Source organism: Fistularia commersonii, chromosome 31 (assembly GCF_037954325.1).
Source record: "Fistularia commersonii isolate RoL2024-O1a breed Wild chromosome 31, RoL_Fcom_v1.0, whole genome shotgun sequence".
NCBI classification, from domain to species: Eukaryota; Metazoa; Chordata; class Actinopteri; order Syngnathiformes; family Fistulariidae; genus Fistularia; species Fistularia commersonii.
The window spans coordinates 9,853,517-9,874,355 of record NC_141314.1 but is presented as its reverse complement, the minus strand read 5'-3'; the positions used below and the strand labels follow the sequence as shown (position 1 = coordinate 9,874,355).

The following is a 20,839-nucleotide window of genomic DNA, read 5'->3' as shown; positions in this document are numbered from 1 at the left end:
AAAAAATGCAAACAGGACACAAACAATGAATACAAGTTAACCAAAATTAGCTATGTTTAAAAATTTGTAATCTCTAAGGAAGATGCAAAACATGGATTGTTGCCTCTGCTCATCCATCTTCCTGATCTGTTGGAATGTGTTTGATTTCTATCAAAACAAAATAATTTTTAGGTGTACATCGCCTGTTTCTGTTTTAAACGCTGGCAACACTAAACACTTTGTATGGATGTTATTATGGGTCCTATGCTTTGTTGTGATTACCACGCCGGTTTAGCAGTTTTAATGCTTAAAAGACCGCCCAGTATGATGGAAGAAAAGTAAAAATAAAAATCATCATGCCACAAATGAAAGTGGCACACCCTAGCTGTCCGTATGTGTATTGATTATCAATTTAATGAACTAGGGATAGCATGTCGTCACAATTTTGTCGTGCATTTGAATTGCGATGACAATAAAAGGCTATTCTATTCTAAATATTGAGAACTGAACCAATGGTTTTCAGGGGTGGAAATGGAGGTTTATGCTCACTTGCGGTCTAAGGATTTGCAGTTGTTAATCAACTTAGCAGCAACATATGGCCATGATTATTACAAACATAATATAATTGCAGTTAAACCATGGGCAATTTACTTTAAATTGGTCTGCAGTTGCTTACTGTTTTGATTGATGAGCCTCATTGCCTCTCTGTGTAAAGAGCAGTTGTTTTACTCATTTCAACCCTGAACACAACATGGCTGCCTTTCAAGTGTGAAGTGCTGTAAATGCTGAAACACTCTGCTATTATATACAGCGGTTTGCGTCATAAATGGGGTTAATGTAGGCCCATTTTGTTTTACTCCAGCTGTGATTATTCTCAGTAAAGTTTTTAGAAATGACATTCTTGAATAGTAAAAGATATCACAGCGCGGTCACTGGTGTGGTCCTGGCATACCTGCGGTTGGTAATTGTACACAATAAAACAACTAAATGTGCAACTAAAAACCTGCAAAGCATTCTAAAGTTTGTACTTGACAATACATATATATGAAACTGGCTATGCAGCTACATTTTAACTCTAATATATTCCGTCGGTAGTTTTAGGATCAGTTAATGATATCCGAAGTCGTCTGTGAACCACGACGGCTGCGAGGTGTCAGTACATATTCAATATCTGCAAACTTATTCATTCCAGTGTCTGTGTTAATGCTGTCATTACATTTGAATGTTTATTTCTCATTCAGCTGTGTGGAAGTGCCACAAGGCAATTTCCAAATAGTAACTGTTAAAAAATATCCTTAAATTAGCACAATACAAAATGCTTTATATAATATGACACTAACCAACCCGGTCCAGACTACATAAATCATATACTAGGCTGAATGTGGTTGATTGAAGGAGTGAATTCATTAAAATAAAACGCATACTGAGTCACACATCAGTAACACTACTGAAAATGTTTAGCACTTTTCAATGGATCGCAACAGCCCGTGTTATGGATGCGATACAAATAGACCATAAGTTCTTTAGATTGTTTTGTTCCTTCTTAATTGTTGCCAGGTACCGTGTTAGTTGTTGTTAGTTGTATCGTAACCTATTCTAATCGTTGTCTCTAAACTGCAACACAAGGGAAAGTGTTCTGAGGGTTAAACAAAAAGGAAACGATCATGTTGATCATAATGTGAATCCATTGCGGTATATGTTGTGCAGATGAGAATTAGATCAATGGCTCACCAGGAAACGTGTGACACGCGTCCGACGGATGCCGTCGCAGACGTATTTCACTGTGTTGAAATCTTGATAAGACCAAAGCTGTCATCCAGTTTAACAGACAGTGACCCTGATCAAATCCGATACTCCTTATCGCACTACAACACCTCCTCTTTTTAATCTACGATCACAGCCGTCACCCGACACCATAACGGATGGTTAATTCTAGTATCTCCGGTGGCCATGAAGGTTTTAAGGCAATGCTTTACCTGCTGATCACCTAGTTTTAGCCCCACGGCGATGTAACCCGCCTTCTATCGAGCCACGTTTGTAAAGGGACCACGCTGCATACGGATGTTTTGGTCCTTTTCAAAACCCTTGATACAAGATGTTCTGTAACATAACTGAAGTAGACCTCCTGGAGCAGGAGTCGCCAACACGTCGCTCTTTGATCCCTCTGATAATGGACTCTAGTCGATTCGTTTTTAAAATATAATATTAAATTTGAAGATTATGGCGATCTTGTCACATCTAAATAAAAGGTTTTTTTGTTGCTCTTAATAAGCGACCGCATGCAGAGAGAGGACGGGATTTTTTGGTTTACTGCCGTTGTATCATTTACGTTCACCTTTTTTTTTGAGTATTTTGCTTAAAACTAACCTTCAACCCCATGTATTTTTTTTTTTTTTTTTGAGTTCAAAATGTTTTGTTGCATGCAGAAGTTTCATTTCACTGTTAATCGATTAAAAAAAAAAAAAAAAGCCACTCATTTTGTTTATACATAGCATAAAGGCAAAAAAAAAAAGAAGTTATATGCCGCATTAATTCATTTTAAATTTCAGAAGGGTTGTGTTGATCCCTGTCCCTGACTGAATGTTCACAGAGGAGCTCTCAGCGAGGATATTCTGTGTATTTCCTTATTGTCATTGTCCTTAGACCCAACCGTTCATGGAGACAATGTGACATTTCTTTGTCTTCTTTCCTCTTAAAAAAAAAGTGTATGGGTGTATGAACATTTAGCTGTTGCAAATGCAGTCCCAGACTCAAAACAAGCCGGCACATCGCATGGTGATTTGCATCGCTAAAGTCTGCTGATATAAGACGGGCTACTGCAAAACTTTTAATCGATCAAGGGTTTTGTTTAATTTGTTTCGACTTGTACAGTTTTTTTGAATTTGCGTAATTCTGCGTAAAAACCACAGAACGACCCAGCAGCTAACAGACTCGCTGTGGATTTAAAGTGTTTCTCCCTCCGTTCTCCAAAGACACCATTTATTTAAAATAAGAAACTGCGCGGATTAAACTTTGATCTGTCCAGTGAAGACCTGCTGCAGAACTAACACACTGGCTGGGGAGCGCGTGACCTTTTTTAAGTCCTCAATGAAATTTCCGCTATTTTGCATTGTGGCAGGGTTCACACACTGACACAGCTCAGGTTAGAGATCGCATTCACCTGGGTGTCCACCTCGGACTGTTGAGTATTTATAGGCTCTTGGTTTCATAAATCGATGGCTTCCCCTGTGTTTGTATCACACTCAGAGCTTGGGTCATGTCAGTCCACTTTAGTTTTGGGCTGACCAGCAGCCTGCGGTATGAGTATATTTTCATCTTTCTTCCTCTCCCTTGGAGGAAAACATCAATGCGCCGATACATGGAGATGATCTCCATCTGTGGTCTAGTGACATTTTATACGGTATTTCCTTTCGGGCTGGTTGATGTGGAGAGGTCAAATTTTGTCAGTGAGTAACCTGTCATTATTGATACATATCTGCGGTCTATTTATTTGTGGATTTTTTTTTTTTTTGGTCCTTCTATATCCTGTCTTCTGCCTTTCTATTTATATTTATATTCATATTTATTTCTTTTTTTTCCCCTATGGGAAAAATGTATCTTATATCACAATATCTGCTATCTGAAAAGTATGGGTACGACATGTATGATGTATATGAAGTTGCATGATTTCAAAAGTTGAATTTTCACTGAATTGCAACGTGGATCTTGCACACGTTTGGCGTTTGTTTTATTTTTAAAGATTATTCATTTTTCGTCTTCACTGTCATTGGTGTCGACTGCATCCTCATTGTGTCCAACCCACGCCGAGACGTTTTGGGTTTTTTGGTTTAACCCCTGTGCTCCCTCATTCCCACAACAACCCTTGATACTTTACGCCACAAGAGTGATACTTCAGCAAGATTCAAGATTTTTATCTGCGTTTATGTGTAAAAATATTCTCCAGTCGCAGAAAATACTGGAAGTTGGAAGGAACTCTCAAGAGTTGTCGCAGAGTCTGACAGCTGTCCCGTCAGCTCGGCTGTTAAGTGTCTTAGCTCAGTCTTTGCCGAGTCTTGGGGTTTACAACGAATGAATGCAAACGTGTTTGATTCTTTGGCGAGTCTTTGTGTTACATCACCGTAAAGACCGAATCAACAGCCAATAGATGAGCACCGACTAAACCGGAAGCAGGAAACCTGGTGAAGGTACAGGAATCCAGTCTGGCGTTTTTTTAAATCTTTGCAAAATCTTCTGGTGTAAGATCCACAGTCTTTAGTCTCAGACTAGGCTGGGACTAAAGACTCAACAAACTAGTCATGACAGCCCTGTATTTTCAAATGTTTCATTTATGAATATTAAAGCTCCACCGTCAGGTCGAGGCAGAAGGCCGCCCGCATTGAGCCGGGATCTGTCTGAGCTTTCCATCCTGCTAAAAGCCAGTTGTAATTTATAATTGTAATTTATCCTTCATTAATCCCTTGTGGGGAAATCCCATCCTTGCCGCTGTGGCTGTTTCTCCTGAGGGAAAGAACTGTCAGACGGTTTTATCTGACATGCTGGGACTTTGCTGATGAAGAGTCCGCCGAATGTCTCATGCAAAGTTCTCCACATTTGAAGGATGCAGTGTTTTAACAGTCTGTCTTTTTTTTTTTTTTTTTTGCAAAAAAGGGGAAAAGTTTGAAGGAACGATAAAAACTTGTTGGAGGTGCGGCGTTTGCACAGGGAGCGCCTCTGCAGCGGCTCGGCCGCCCGTTGAGCATCTTGTGACCAAAAGTCAGTCAACGTCGCGTGTTCTCCGCGCTGGAACTAGATATCCGCCGTGCAGAAGCATGTCCTCCCCCTTCCTCCAGGCCCCGCGGGGTCAGCTGTCAGCCGCGGCGGCGCTCGGCTCGGGTTCCCCTCCTGCCCTTCGGCGTGGACGCGCTGATGTCGGACAGGAGGACACGGGACGCACCACGGGGAGGAAACGCCGGCGCTGGCGTGAAAGGCGAGCGGGGCCCCGGGCGGGATGAGATTTCCAAACGGCTGCTGTTGGTGAAATCAGAGTCTCCAGAGCGCCGCGGCTCGGATGTCGAGTCCCTGCAGCCTCCACGCTCCTCCAGGTAAGCGATCCGAGGTGCAGGCTACACACGTTTATCAAGGTTCACCCAGGTCTGAAGAAGGAAGGGGAAAAAAAAAGCTAATATTCATATGTTTATTATGTTTTCATCTGGGTTTTCATGCGAAATGCATGCAATTCATGCAAAAAACTTCGTAAATATGGATTCCAGAGGCCAAAATCTGACACTTCAGTGTTAAACGTATACGGATGTGTAATTAAATGCAGATGTTTATGTCGGTGTCATTGTTCACTTGCACAAAATAATCAAACCAGCAGTCGAAACGTTCCACTGGGTGTAAAAGTAAGGAAGCGCGTATAATGAAAGGAGTGAGCTAATTTAACAGTATTTCTGCTCAAGCCCCAGTTTTATTATGTTTGTCCTGCAGGCCTGCTCAGTCCGGCCGGCTGCTCGCTGAGGAAGCACAAATCCGACGGCGAGCCCCGCATCCCTTTCACCGCTGCGCAGCTGCTGCTCCCGGAGAGGAAGTTCTGTCGGAAGTGGTACCTGGCCGTCGCCGAGCGGGACGAGTTCTCCTCCTCGCTGCCGCTGTCCGAAACCCAGGTCAAGGTCTGGTTCCAAATCCGGCGGGCCAAAGCCAAGAGGCTTCAGGAGGCCCGGATGGAAAAAGTCAAAATAGCGGCTGGCACGGGGCTTAAAGCGGAGATTTACCCAAATTTGTCATCCTCAGGTTTCCTCCCTCAGCGGGAACCCGAAGGCCGGACTGGCGGGCGTCTCGGCTCCACATCGCGACGAGTGCAACGTCTCCCATCCCTGTAGGAGCAGGACTGAAACATTGGCAACATTGAGTCAGGAAAAAAAAAATGAGATAAATCGACGGTACAGATGAGAGATGAACATTTACTGTATTTATGTTATAAAGTTTTTAAACGTCTCTTTACTGCCTACGTTGCAGGACTCCCCACACCAAGGATCCCTCTGTTTGCCGGTGTGGATTCAGCCAAAGGTACCTGAAGTATTGATCTGAATATCCGATCACATTCATGATGTTACACACCTATTGCTTTTTTTCATTTCTACGCCGACATTTTTTCCAATATTCTTTTTTAAATCACATGGTATCAAAGCTTTGACATTTGAAGAATGACTGTTTTTAAAACCCAGCTGGATACCAAACTTACATTCACATATTTACTAATATCTCTTTTTTAGAGCAAAAACTTGTATTTATATAATATTAAACTAAATGTTATTGTAGCCCCGTGTTTTTGCTGTCTGTAAACTGTTTCCTTTCCGAAGCAAACCAGAGGAAACGCAGAACATATTTGAAGGCGGCGTTTATCATCTTCATCTGTTCACCACAACGGCGTGTTACGCTTCCTAACAATCGTGCTAAAGATATGCTTTATTGATCCCCGCGGGGGGAATTCTTTTGTCACAGCAGCTCAACAATGACAGTATCAATAAATAGGAGTATAAATATAAATAAGAGAGACAATAAAACAGCAAAAGACATCCAGACATGCAGAGTGAAGAACAACAAGGATAAGAATAAACAGAATGGGGGAAAAAACAAGACAGTAAGGGTGAGAATAGACAATCAAAGCAACAAGAAGAACAAGAACAACAAAAGCTTGTTATCACGTCAACAAGCCTGTATTTTATGATTTTATTATTTCAAATCGAGCGCCGTCGTCAAAGACAAGCGTGAGATAAGCCGTCTCTTGACTTCAAGCTCCTCTTGTAACTTCTTTGGGTTTCGGCTCCGCGGGCTGTTTGCCTCCAACGCCTCCCCGTCCCGTTCACAGTGAATGTCTTGAGAAGATGTTCAAAAGCCACGGTTTAAACGTTCCGACGTGTTAATGATGCAAAGTCAAGATTTTAATGTTATCGCTGTGTGAGACAATAAGCGGTGAATTCTAAGGCAGTCTGCAAAGTAGTCCTAAATGCACCCAGGAAACCTCATGCAGACACTTTTACCACAACGTTGCAGCTCGGAAGTGCTGAGCGAGCGTTAAAGCGCCTTTTAGAAGATGAACATGATGTCGACATTGTTGAAACACATTTCTTAAAAATAAGATATGCAGTTTATTGACATCCTTTGCAGTTTTACACCACAGACTGAAAGGGTGATGTTATGCATGTTAGGTGGCTACTGCAATTTCCACATTGCAGGAGGGTGTAGTATTTGTTAGCCACAATTCCAATTTTGATGAAACATTTGACACGACATTCTCTCAGAGGCTCTTCATTTAAATAAACGACAACAATGAAGTCATCGTGTACCATCTCAAATTCAACCTCTGCAGACGTATCCTTCGATTGCATTTTCTTTGACGTTACATAAGATTCGATCCGCCGGTTTAAACGTCTTCGTTGCTACATTCTGACACCAGAACTCTATGAACGTCTTGATTTAGCGATAAGTGGCTTTTATGCTCCTCGTGTGGTCCAAGTGTTACTATAAGCGGATATTCACAGTCCATTTGCACCTCTTCATCCTGAGATTAAACGCGGCGTGGAGCTGATAGCGAGGTCTTTTGTGGCTCTGATTGCCTAATAACTAACCGCCGCTTTGCAGGGTTTCAGTGGTTTTGGCGGTTGATGCTCGACGGACGGGAGGCAGCGCGGCGATACGAAAACGCTAAAAATGAATTTCAACCAGAAGAAAAAAACGGATGTGCGCGTCTAATGAGATCAGGCCGCGGAATCGATGAGGACCCGAGTCATGCAAGCATTAAGTGCCGTGTACTTCGTTTCATCATTTCCTGTGAATAACAATAGCGACAATCTCACAAACAATCTTATGTGTTCTCATTATGAAAGCGCATCCTCACCAACTTGTGCAGTTCGGTCATAACTCCACTAGATGTAGCAGCTTCCCATCCCTCGGCATTGTCGGATTTATTCACGGCCCTCGCCGTCCAGAATACTTCCATATTAATTGATTTATTTTTGACATCTAAGATACATTTTGCAACAGCGAATGGGACAACATATTAAATGGAGATTTACATGCCACGCGACTTGCGACCTAAAGGCTTTTCGATAACGTCTGCTGAATTTATCATGAGAGCCCTTGTGGATAAAAGATGAGACGCTTCCATTGTGTCGGCGGTAAATGGCACGACTTCGGGGGCCGTGGGACCGCTCTCGTTCAAGTCGGAGGCATCCGGGGGCTTATTCATGCATCGCTGCAGCGCGCAATCCGTTCTGCTCGGATTTAGAATCGCACTAAAGGTGACTGGGTACTTTTATTTGCAAACATAAATAAACAGTCATACCCTTGCATACATCATTTCTAAGAACACCTGATTTTTTTTTTTTTTTTTTTTTTTTTTTTCCCCAAGGCCAAACTAAAATAAGTCCCTGTATACAAGAAAAACCAGTTTGTTTGAGTTCTCCGGCCGGCCTCGTTCCTCCCCCCATGTCCCGGCCAATTACGCAAAACCGAGATTCAGGGGAACATTTGAACATCCATCGTGGAACCGGGGCTGAGACGCGGTGGCTGACACGCTTCAGCACACACACACAGCGCGCAAATGTGAGAGTCGCCTCTCGGCGGTGGGTTATCGTGTCGAACAGAGGAGGGCGGGGAGAGCTGGGGTTTCACCTCGCGCACCTTGCCGGCCAAAGGAGTGAAACACTTACCGTGATGTCTGAGGCGGAGACTTTCATCTTGCCTTCAAAGCTGTGGAGCAGCTGCGTTTCCCCCGACAGGCCCTCCACTGTCCTCGATTCCCAGTGCGTTATCAGTTTACTTAGTTTCCAGGATTCCTCATGTTTCAGTCAAAAGGACATGTTACCGAGGAGTTATTCGACAGAATAGAAAAGCTATATTATCGTCGTAAAGTGTGAGTCGATGAAATGAAGGTTCGTCTCCGGTGTGTGTCGTTTACGTACACGCGCAGATGAATAGTCGTTTAAAAAGTAAATAGCAAGAGCGTGGAGAGTGGGGCTCGGTTTTGGATATCGCAGGAAGCCGGCGGATTCCTCGCCGGGGGAATTTGATCCCGACTGGAACGCGTGTGTTCAAAAACGGCGAGTTTTCGGAATCCCACCTCCAGCAGTTTCCGTCTTTTGTTTAGTCCTTTCAGCTGCGTTCTGAGCGAGGCTTCAATCAGGTTGGCCAAACAACGTGACCCATTTAAACATAAAGCCACGCCGAAAAGCTTTCGCCGTCAGGTTGCGGCAGCGGGAGAGGAAGTCATCCCAGCACGTTGCATGATTTTGTTGGAAATGCAGGGATTTTCAGTGACTTAAAATATTTCTCTCCGTCACACTGTTCATTTTTGTACAGCTCACACTAGTACAGGTATTTATGTCTCTTCCATTGCTCACGGAGGCCTCACGCTGTTGACCTCTTAGATGTAAGAATGGCATCGGGTTCCTCGTTCGGAAAAGCGTTTATTGTCCGGACAGAACTCGCTGCCCTCCTTTCCACGGATTCATTTCACTGCACTTGAAGAACCCTCTGAGATTTGATGTCATTTTTATGTTTCTGTAGCGCCTTTTCAAGATAGGACACACCGATGTCATCTAAATCATACACTATCCATGTCCATTCGGTTCCCAAGGGGAGGTTGGCAACCTCCGTCCACACACACACACACACACACACACACACACACACGCCATCAGATCCTTTTCAGAGCATTGCCATCTGTAGCCTTCATCGTTGTCCATGTCTCCTGGCAGGTCAGTGTGCGGCCGCCGTGTCTCCTGAGATCCTGTGCGTCATCAATCTTCCCCGCGGCTCCCGTTGCACCCAAAGAGACGTCGTTCCCTCTGGTAAATTAATAACAAACTCGCTGATGTGACACATATCCTCATATATAATATACAGATTAACTTCGCTAAGTTTCCCCCTGTCGGAGGGGAAAAGTGTGCTGCAGAAACGCGTGAACGCTCGTATAGGAAACGTCTAATAAAAACAGGAATAATGATTATTCTCATGATAATGACAGTACAAACAGCAAGGGTTATCAGGGAGTGATAATCAGATCATCTTAATAACAATAAAATGAAATGAAATATAGTATTAGATGAGGGTGAACAAGAACAATGGAGAAAAAAAAGGAAATGAGTGATAACTCAGTTCGAGTTTTGGTGTTTTTTTTTTGTTTTTTTTTTTTGCAAATCGTGGTTTGGTTTGTGTAATATTTTCCGTCCAGATTAACCACGCGTGTATTTATTCAAACTCTCCCCGAGCATGTAATTCATTAAAAAACAAACAAAAAAAAACAAAACAGCAGTGTTTGCTCCCCCCCCCCGCTGTGTGTCCACATATTGAGATATCAATAAACAGAAGGTGGGCTTAGCAGGGGAGCCCACGTCCAGATGGGACAATTAAAGAGGATTAAGATTCTACTCAGAAAAAGCATCCATCTCCACTTCCTCTGCGGCTCTCAATGGCTCCCATGTTTACGTAAAACCTTGAGCACAAAGGCGTCCCAGAGCGTCGGAGTTCAGTGTGCGTTTTTTTCAGAGGTTATCGGTTCGGTGACTCAGTCGCTGCGGCCGGCGAGGTCGTTTTGCGTTTAACATTTGTGCTTCGGAGTGAAAGTTCACAAGGCGAAAGCCACACTTGGAGCCGTTGTTACAATCAAGGGTTCCATCTACCAAGGTGTGAAGATCCCGATCAGGGCCGAACCGCCGACCCCGATCTTTGCAAAGCGAGGAGACGCACGAGAATTCACAAAGAGGGTGACAATCGGCCATATTCCGTGCGCACGGATGACATCACGCTCTTCGTCGGGGCTGAGCAAGAAGGTGACTCACTGGTCCAACACCCAGATCTACACTGAGGGCATTTGTAGGTCATGCGGACCAGATGAGTGTACCTTACGATTGCTCGAGAATCCAACGGGATGATGGGGTTTCAAGTTTGAATGCGACGAAATTCCTCCGGGAGGGTAAGAAACCGGCTCGGTCGTCACGTTACAGTGACGGTGAGATCAGCGCGCAGACTACAAGAGGAGATCGATGTCAAGGCACGGCGGTATCTTCACAATGCGTGGCAATTTGTAGCAAATTCCAGAACGCTGAGATGATGAAGATAAAGAGACGAGAGGCGGTATCCAGAAGAGCGTCAGGAGGGTGTTATTGAGAGCGCTATGTAGAACAAGTGAGGTCTTTGTCCAGAAGTCCGGAAGCGGCGGAAACTTCTGCACGTACCGACCACGTGTGTTTTCTATCAACTCATAAAGTAATGCCTTTCATGAGATGGACGTGTCTTTAATTTAAAAGACATTTTACAAAGTCCCAAACTTCACTTTGCCGCTTTAAACCCGTAGGTGTGACTTCTGGGTTCACGCTTTGGCTGCTCGTGTGAGGCGCCGTCGTCGGATCGAAGACCTGCTTACACTCCGTTGCTCATCCCATATTTCGTCAACGTTTCCGATGCTCCCGTCAGAGTCGCACATCATTAGCATCGGGTATGTAAACAAATACATGCATATATGTATAATAAATGCAAATACGTGCGGTATTAGAGTTTTGGCCACTGCATTGCTGAACTATAGTTTCTGTGATGCACTAACGTGGCCATGGGTGCTTTCATGTCATTCGCTTTCTTTAAATAACTTGTGGATATGTCGAAGAATTATGTAAGCATATTAGCCTGAGGAAAAAAAGCATATTAGCCCCACAAAATCACAGCTAATCCGCGCATTTTTAATCCTCAGCTCAGAGTCTGCGAAAGAGAGATCAGTGCGCTTGAGAGAGCTCTTTTAGGACGTTTTTTTAAAAACGCGCCGTTGTTTTCATGCACGGCTGATATTGCAGCACAAGCTCTTTACTGACCGATGAAACCGGGGTTTATGGGATTCATGCTGTTCCAGCGTGCCGGGTCATCGGCTCGCTGGATCGCCGCAGCCCTCGCGGGAGGAGGCCGCGCCGCGGCGGACCTTGATCTTTGACTTCGGCGGGACAACGAACATCAGGGAATCCAGATTTTTCAGGGAGCGCTCCAGCTGATTCCATGCCCTAAAGTGGCCTGCGGAGGTCACAGGGGTCGGTTTACTGCTCCATTTCCTGTAATGTAGCTGCGGTTGTGTGACGGGAGGGTTTTTTTTTTCCGCCGCTCTGTCGGTCGGACGGTTTGGACACGGCGGGTGGATCCCAGGAGGACAGGTGTCAGCTGCCCTCTCAGATCTTTCTCCGCGAATGACATCTCTGGAGGTGAAAGGAGGAGCCTTATCTTTCAGACGGTCGGAATTTACGCTCAAATGAACATTTACTCCGCCAAAAAAAAGAAAAAAAAACCCCGATGTGTCGCAAAGTTTTTTCGGTTCAGTGGGTACGACCGTATGAAATGTCTAAAAAATCCCGCTTCCCGGAGTCTCCCAGCTGTGTCTCCCTGAGAACATCTGCTCGTATGAGCCGTCCCGAACTTTCCGGAGTGTTTAAAACCCACCAACACAAATCCCACGCTTTCATTTGAGTCTGTTCCCAGACCAGACAAAACATCGTCTCGCTGGCAGGACCAGAAAAATAGAAACCGGCACAAAAACACACACACACACACAGAGCCACGGCGCGGCAATAATGAATGTTTGAGGTGTTTCTATTCCTGGCCCATCTGGGGGAAGCTCTCGCTCTCTATCTTCTCTCTCTATCTTTCCCTATCTCCCTCTCTTTCAGCATGTCCTTCGCCATCCTCACCGCTACGACTCCTGTGATTCACCCTCGTGCATGCAGATGACGTGCAAAACGAAAACTTCCAAATCGCAAATCTCCGCGCGCGGGTTTGTTCTCTAGAAAACGTAGTCGTGCTGCTCCCGCTTTTATTCTGTAACTCTATAGAAGTAAACACAACGTCCTCCTCATTTGCCCGGACGAAAGCGGGAATTTCATGCTTGGCAGAGGTTTGGTGTTCGTGCTTTGCTGAACAGTTGAAAGCGCTTATTCTGCCTTCGAAGAAAAACACACTTAGAAAAGGATGAGCGGAGTTCAGTGGAGATCCGCCGCCTGGACACGTGTTCAAAGGTGTGACTCTCCGCAGCTTTTGCAAAATATAAATGCGGCTGCAGCAAATGAAAAAAGGAATCCGACGTTAACGAATAGCATCGGCTGGCAAAACGACACAAATTGAGGGGCGGCGCGATGGCAGGGGGGGGTTAGAGTCAAAATTCATGGTGTTTTTGTCATCTGGAACCAATGAAATCCTTATTTTACTTTATTTTCTGCGGTGAAAATGCGTGGAAAGACAGATTGAAAATTGAAACGTGTTCACAGGATGTGCTAGCCTGTTAGCGCTTCCCCCTCGCAGCGAGAAGGTCCACGGTTGGATTCCCACAGGGGGCCTTTCTGTGTTCAGTCTCCATATTCTACCATGTCTGTGTTGGGTTCCTCCAGGTTCTCCAGGTTCCTCCTACAGACCAAACGCATGCAGGAGGTTGCCGACTATGTCGATCACAGGGCCACACGTGCAAAAATACAACCATTCGTCCTCTCTTTCACATCACTCACTCTATGCAAAATCTATATTTTATGTTCGTGTGTTGGAAATATACTGCTCAAAAAAATAAAGGGAACACTTGAACAACACAATGTAACTCCAAGTCAATCACACTTGTGTGAAATCATAGTGTCCACTCAGGAAGCAACACAGATTCATTTTGACTTGTTTTAAGGACATTACATCAAAGTTGGATCAGCCTGGAGTTTGTTTTTACACTTTAATTTTGAGTGTGATTCCTAATCAGACCTCCGTGGGTTGATACAATTGATTTCCATTGATCATTTTTGTGTGATTTTGTTGTCAGCACATTCAACTGTGTAAAGAGCAAAGTATTTCAGAAGAATATTTCATTCATTTAGATCTAGAATGTGTTTTTTAAGTGTTCCCTTTATTTTTTTGAGCAGTGTATATTGTGAGGCTTTTGCCAAATGACTGTCTGATTTACAGGGGAAAAAAAGTGAAATGTGATTTAACCGGCAAGACAAAGTGATATTCAGAATCGAGATTCATTTAAAAAGCTCGACAAAGTATCGATCCAAGCATGTTTACTTGGTTCCTCTTTACCTTGAGCCGCTCTCTTCAAGTAAAGAACACTAGTTCATCCAAAAAAAGAAAAAAAATGTGCATTTTAAGGCCATAGAAGTTGCAGGAACACATCTTCTATTTTTTCAAACAAATCCATCCATACTGAAATATGCTGCATCGATTTGCCTCATCATAACGTTCACCCTTTTTGACAAAAAAAGCACGGTGAGCAGACAGCGATCGCCTTCCTCCTGCAGCGCTGGAAGGCCAGCTATCTAACAGACTCCCCGCGTGTCGGTAATCACCCTGCCGCTCCGTCTCTGTCGGCTCCCGCCGCCTGCGTCGTGCTGTTAAATAGATAAGACACATCTGCATGCTTCCACAAACTAGCTGACTAGCATTAGCATCATCACAAAGCAGCCACAGGGTTTCCAATCAGCACGAGCGTTAACGCTGGCATCCGCGACGGCACCTCTTCTATTAAGCTGATGGATTGGACATTGACCCCACACACACACACACACACACACACACACACACCCCTCCTCTCCACTGTATCGTCATACAATGCGTGATTCAGTCGCTAACGTGGTTCGACGAGGTTTCCCTGCGCCGCTTCGCCGGTAATCCTTGACAGGCTGCGAGTGTCCATCAGGGGTACCGGGGACACACACACACACACACACACACACACACACACACCATATTTATTCGTCATGCACGTCGGCACCGACGTCCAGCAGAGGTCACCCCATTTCACCTTGTGACCTACAAAACCGCGTACAGAGGATTGCATTCCTGCATCCTCATGTTTCTGCAGAGTGTCAGATTGACACTTAAATGTTTTTTTTTTGTGTGTGTTTCTGTTTCATCTGTATTTCCCCGCTCTGTTTTCAGAGCCTCCTTTTGCTTCGCTCCGCCCCCAGTGGTTGGGTCACAGGGCCTGTCCTCTCCACTGGAGCTTTAGTGACGAGCAGCAACGCGGCACCCCAGGCGGCCCGAAGCAAAAACAGTAAACAGAGCGAGGACGGAGGAGGAGACGGGAGAGGTGCGATAAGAGGAATGAAGAATCGCTCTCGACTCGGAGGCTGAGATGAGGTGCAGGCAAACACGAAAACATACAGGAACTCAGATCTAGCTTTTTTTTTTTAAAAAAAAAAAAAAACAACAACAAAAAGAGGATTACAGGTTTAACTTTCAGTAGGAAAAGCCGAGTAAGTGTTTGTTTGTAAGTGGCGGCGGTTCTGAAGTCCGGTGACGTCTGTCGGGATGAAACCACGCCGATGGCTTCCGGTCGGAGTCGTCCACGTGCTCGCTCTCAATTATCCTCATCTCGGTGTCGTGTGAGGTATTAAAAATGCATTAGGCCACAGCGCAATTACGAGAGCTCCGCGGGTTTTGAATAATACATATTTAATAGAGAGTAATACAGATATTGCAAACTGTTTAATTGCGTTTTAATTCCTCGTCCCGCCTGCTGAGAGATGGCGACAAGGAAATCATTAAGTACATTAAAAAATCCACACACACACACACACACACACACACCAGGTGTGCCTGCCTGGAAGCACACAGCTTGTGACGACAAATGATACATGATGTGTAGGAAGTGAGTTTGGTGGTGTTTACAGAGCTCCCTTTGACTCCCTTTGCCAAGTTGTCATTGCTTGAAACTTACGTAAGACTCTCTCTCTCTCTCTCTCTCTCTCTCTCTCTCTCTCTCTCTCTCTCTCTCTCTCTCTCTCTCCTCCGTCTCGGTAAATCGTTTCCCCGGGGCCAGTCATTAGCGTTGTCTGAAGTTGCCACGTCTAGCATCACTTCTCCAGCGCGCCGATCTGAGAAGACAGTATCGTTTTGAAAATCTTAAAAAATCACCGCTGGGAAAAGAGGTAGCAAAAACTGATTCTCCCCCCCCCATCACACACACACACACACACACACACACACACACATATACAGCCCAGTTGACATTGCAATGAATCTGGAGCAGGTGAATCTTAGTGCTGCAACCTCCCCCCCCCAACAAACACACACACATATGAACACACACCCTGTCTTGTCGCCACCTCAGCCATCACTCAGAATGATGTCAGTCAAATTAATTGCTGTTCCCTTCCCGGAGCACGCTTGAGGAGCTTTCACAGAGGCAAGGACAGTCCAGGGCCCAGAGAGAGCACAATTTAAAGGGCAACTCTGTACGTCTGTGTGTGTGTGTGTGTGTGTGTGTGGCACAGATATAAAAAAAGCATCACTGCATTTACAAGTATAGTATTTTATCACTAGTTTAGTACCTCATATTTCTAATAAGCACGGGCTTAATTTGATTTTAAGATCGTTCCCCTTAATCTTCCGAGCGTCGATCCGAAACGCTCTTCCGAGAGGACGCCATATTTATTGGATTCTAGGGGATTGAAGAGGATGCACAAAAAAGAGGAGGAAGGGGAACGCCGCGATCTGCAAAGGGGTTTTTCGCTAAATCATCCGATTATATCAGGAGGTCAAGTGTCACGTCTGCGGATAGAAGAGGCTTCTATCCTCCGGATTCTTCGCCCTGCACGTTCGTCATTTTTCTCAACCGTTCACATCCCGGCGAGTGACAAGCGAACAAGTTTGGAGAAGGAAACTTTTCCGAATGTAGGGCACAGCTGGTCCGTTTTAGAACACGGCCTTTGGCCTCTGGTGTGAACTTCGCTCCGGGACGTCTGACGTGTGGAGGTCAGAGCTGTGAAGCCAATCACCCACGGTGACACGCGCATTCAGAGAAATGAACATATACACTTTAATTAAGCGCGGAGATGTTTCCACATGGCTGAAACGGAGCCTGCACATCTGCTCGGCTGTGGGGAGCGTCCCTCACCCTGAGCTGGACCGTGAACAGAGTAGACGTTCCTGACAGTCTTTACTTCCATAAGGAAAATGAAATGATTGAAATTAATTATAATCGGCGCTATTATTAAGCGCTGAAAAAGGTTGCATTACAAGCGTTCAAATCACAGGAGCGTCCGTCTCGTCAGTTTGAGGTGTATTCCACATAATTCCTCAGCAGGCGATCAGTAATTATCACGAAAATTGATTTAAAGCCCCTAGAAAATGTCTTTAACAACGCCATTTAAGGTGACTTTGCGCTTTGTCTCTGAGCGTTAAAAAAAAAAAAAAATCAGCAAGAAATAGCAAATATTAAAAAAAAGACAAAAAATAATATAATAATAATCCAAAATGGGACAGGATAGTTGGGAAATGTTTTGTATATTATAAATCTTTGTAAACGTTTGGAGATGACATGCAGGTGGAGGTTTGACCAGTAGGAATGAAGGTGGGAGAAGATCTGAAGATCTGGGTGGAGGGTTGGAGCTGCCAGGCAGGAGGTCCGCAGGAAGACCAGAGAGGAGATTTCCGGACGGAGGGACGAGGACAGGGAGTTAGTTGGCGTGGAAGAGGATGCGGAGGAGAGGGGAAGATGGAGGCAAGATCTCGACATGCGTATGGATGCTACTCTCATTAGCTTTGCGATGAAACACCGTTTTGCTTTTCCTCTTGAAGCCCCCGTGGATCAGTATGGCGGGAGATGATCTCGACAGCTCGGCGCCGTGGTCGCGATATTTTTACCCGTGACGCCTCTTCGAGTCCCTTTGACCTCCGCGGCTTTCCTGATATCTCGAGACAAGAGGCACACTTGGTAATCCAGTACCCACTTGCCAATTTATTAGTCATCGGGATAAAAACAAACGAACTGAAACACAACAGCACTGCACAGAGCCCTCCCTCCAACCCGTCTATATGGATGAACGCATGAAAATACAGGACACACAGTGACATGAGACGGTTACCCACAGGAAGCTGCGCGGCGGGAACGAACTAATCTGTAAATAAAGTCAATTTAATCCAGCCGAATAGCATTTTTTTTTTTTTTTTGTCGTCGGCGATGAGATGATGGTCGTAGAACGAGCTGCGATGTGCGCTTCCAAAATATAACATGTTGTGACGATAAATGTCAAACGAAATACACATTTCGTTTCAGCTTCAATTTCCGGTCACTTGTGGTTCTGTTTCAGCCGCAGATGCGAGGATGTAGAAATCTAATGTAACGGACGCGTTGCTGGGACGCACCGTATTCACGTAATATCAAACGGTGTGTGTTGCGGTCCGCCGCTGTTCCGCTGCATTTGGAGGTGTGTGTTTTGACAGTGTTAGCGAATCTGTCCGTATGTGTGACGGTACTGAAGAGAGCAGTGTCTGGTAGTATTAGGCCGCGTGCTGCCCAGTCATGGGATTATCTAGCCCATGGGCCTGTCAGCACCATCAGCTTCCAGCTTCCTGGCACAACAGCGGAGTCTTTTAATCTCAATCCCCAAATCCCCTCTCCTCGTCGAGGAGCTCCTTCCGTTTAAAGACGGGGACGGCGGCGGCCATTGCGGCGCCGTGCGTCAAACACAAACGTCAGTACCGGCGGCGAGGGGGGGGTTTGGGGGGGGGGGGGGGGGTCGCCGTGTCTTTCAGTCACACGAACGCACGGCGCGGCATCCTTGATCAGACCGGCTTCGGCAGGAACACTCGGAGTCGAAGCGCGGAGGATGAGTCAGTACCGCGAGAGTCGTGAGTCACTTTTTGTTTAGACTGACTGTCTCCATGGTGTGGCCTCCTGGATACAGTCTGTGGCAGCCCAACAGGATGGAGAAGGCCTTGCGAAAATCAGCGTTGAAGGCGTAGATGATGGGGTTGAGGGAGGAATTAGCCCAGCCGAACCACACGAACACGTCGAACGTGGTGGAGCTGATGCAGGGGAAGGCCTCCCCTCCGCCGGAGGGCTCGCAGAACGGCACCATGCAGTTGAGGATGAAGAACGGCAACCAGCAGCACACGAACACCCCCATGATCACCGACAGCGTCTTCAGCACCTTGGTCTCTCTCTTGAACGTCACCCTGAAGGAGCTCTCCGACTCGGCGATGCTGGAGCCGCCGCCCATGCTGTCGTGCCTGTTCTTGGCGCTCTCGGCCGCCCGCTCCAGGGCGGAGATTCTCCGGATTTGTCTGTGGGCGATGCGGTAGATCTGGGTGTAGGTGGCGAGCATGATGGCCACGGGAATGTAGAAGCTGATGAGAGAGGTGGAGATGGCGTAGGTCCTGTTCAGGCTGGAGTCGCAGTTCACCGGGTCGGACGTGACATTCGATCGGCGCGAGCTCGCCGGCGGAGGGAGGGGTTGCGTCGGGGCCTTGTGCCAGTTCAGCTGCACGGGAATGAAGGAGATGAGGACGGACAGCGTCCAGGCCATGCTGATCATCACGTACGCCACTCTGGGCGTCATTTTCCTCTCGTAGCGGAAGGGGCTGGAAATGGCCCAGTAGCGGTCCAGGCTTATCACGCAGAGGTTCAGGATGGAAGCCGTGGAGCACATGATGTCGAAGGCCACCCAGGTGTCGCAGAAAGACCCGAACGGCCAAAACCCGACGATCTCCGTCACCGCCTTCCAGGGCATCACCAAGATGGCCACCAGCAGGTCCGACACGGCCAGAGATATCACGAAAAAGTTGGTGACTTTGGAGCGCAGGTGGCGGAACTTGGTGACGGCGGCGCAGACCAGCGTGTTGCCCAGCAGGGTGGTGAGGATGAGCAGGGAGAGGAAGCAGGCCGTGAGGACGCGGCTGGACGGAGCCTCGTCGAGTAACCCGTTGTCGAAGACAGTAGTGAAGTTCATCGGATCCATCCCTGGGCGGAGAGGAAGCGACCCGCGGGCGAAAGGGCTACATTACATCGGCCACGGATGCGACCCGGCGGGTTCCCGTGCTCCGATCGCGACCTTTAGCCGTATCCGCTGTTAGCCGAGAGACGTCGCCGTCACGGGTGAGCCTCTCCGAGTCTGACATCAGCCCGGCGACTCCGTGGACCGGATCGGACATCGGTCGGGCCGCCGTTTCCGAAGGGGGCGGTCATTCAACCCCTGGGCGTCGGGCCGGCAGCGCAGCGCCGCCGTTGTAGGTCACAGCCGTCTGGAATTTCAGGGATCACCTCACCGCTGCTCCGTGAAGTCACCGGCAGCCCTGCGGATTCACACACGTTGTAATATCTGGGTTGTCGGTCCTGCGACCGGATCCCGTGGAACCGCCGGTCGGACGCTCTTCTGTTTGTCAATCAAATATCATACGATCTGACCATGAAGGCGGCACGTGTGCCGAAAAAGAAAACACAATTTCCAAAAAGAAGCGTGCAGAGCGCGCACACGTTGCCGAAGCTCTGTTTCCGGTCCCATCCGAGATGTTGTCGTCACTCTTACCTGCAGAGAGCGGTCAGCCGCGGCTTCTGACGGGTCGGGGCCGTCCATTATCCGAGGCTGCCGGGGGAAAAAACACATGCGTAAAGATGGACAACCGCTCCGGTCCTCCCGCCGCCGCTCCGCGCCGCGCACCGTGCGCTCTGACGCCGCGTCCCATTCAGGACGCGGCGCAGGAACGGAGAACACGTGATCGCATTTGTCGGTGACCAATCCCGCGTTTTCCCCGCTTTACGCACGGAGCTCCAGCACTCCCGGGCTTCTGACTGCGCTCCATGGACGAAAATGCAAGGTTGAAAATACATGCGATTTTTATTTTCAATGCAATTTTTTTTTTTTTGGTGATGGGGTAGAAGTTGCGCTCGTCTGTGCGCTCCCAGAGTCCGGCCGGGTTTAATGTGACATCAACACGCAGGTTACAAAACTGAATGAGGACATGGGGGGGCCAGCGTGCAGGCCTGCGGCTCTTTGGCACCATCTAGTGGAGGTGCAGAGTCGTTGTTATTAAGAATAAGAATAAGAATAAGAATAAGAATAAGAACAACTTGATTGATCCCGAAGGACAT

The 20,839-nt window shown here is 46.7% G+C and overlaps 2 protein-coding genes and 1 long non-coding RNA gene across 3 annotated transcripts; 2 read left to right on the top strand and 1 right to left on the bottom strand.

Moving 5' to 3' along the window:
- Window positions 1-4,653: 4,653 nt before the first annotated feature.
- LOC147215851 (homeobox protein GHOX-7-like) lies at window positions 4,654-5,832 on the top strand (the record flags this gene model as incomplete). Its single annotated transcript, XM_086178615.1, has 3 exons — window positions 4,654-5,060; window positions 5,446-5,621; window positions 5,749-5,832. Coding segments are annotated over exons 1-3 (294 nt in total), but the record flags the coding sequence as incomplete, so codon positions are not given.
- A 17-nt stretch (window positions 5,833-5,849) lies between these two features.
- Window positions 5,850-15,044, top strand: LOC147215850 (uncharacterized). Its single transcript, XR_015109204.1, has 5 exons — window positions 5,850-5,897; window positions 5,974-6,024; window positions 9,717-9,809; window positions 11,315-11,455; window positions 14,905-15,044. It is a non-coding gene; the product is annotated as an uncharacterized LOC147215850 (long non-coding RNA).
- Window positions 15,045-17,482: 2,438 nt separating this feature from the next.
- LOC147215849 (D(1) dopamine receptor-like) lies at window positions 17,483-20,381 on the bottom strand. Its single transcript, XM_086178711.1, has 2 exons — window positions 20,277-20,381; window positions 17,483-20,043 (listed from the first exon to the last, which is right to left on the bottom strand). Exon 2 carries the CDS (start codon window positions 19,707-19,709, stop codon window positions 18,606-18,608), a length of 1,104 nt encoding a protein of 367 aa, XP_086034837.1. The 5' UTR covers window positions 19,710-20,043; window positions 20,277-20,381; the 3' UTR covers window positions 17,483-18,605.
- Between the last annotated feature and the right edge of the window lie 458 nt (window positions 20,382-20,839).

Excerpts from the sequence above, each read along its gene's own strand:
- LOC147215849 (XM_086178711.1), bottom strand. The coding sequence starts at position 19,709 with ATGGATCCGATGAACTTCACTACTGTCTTCGACAACGGGTTACTCGAC.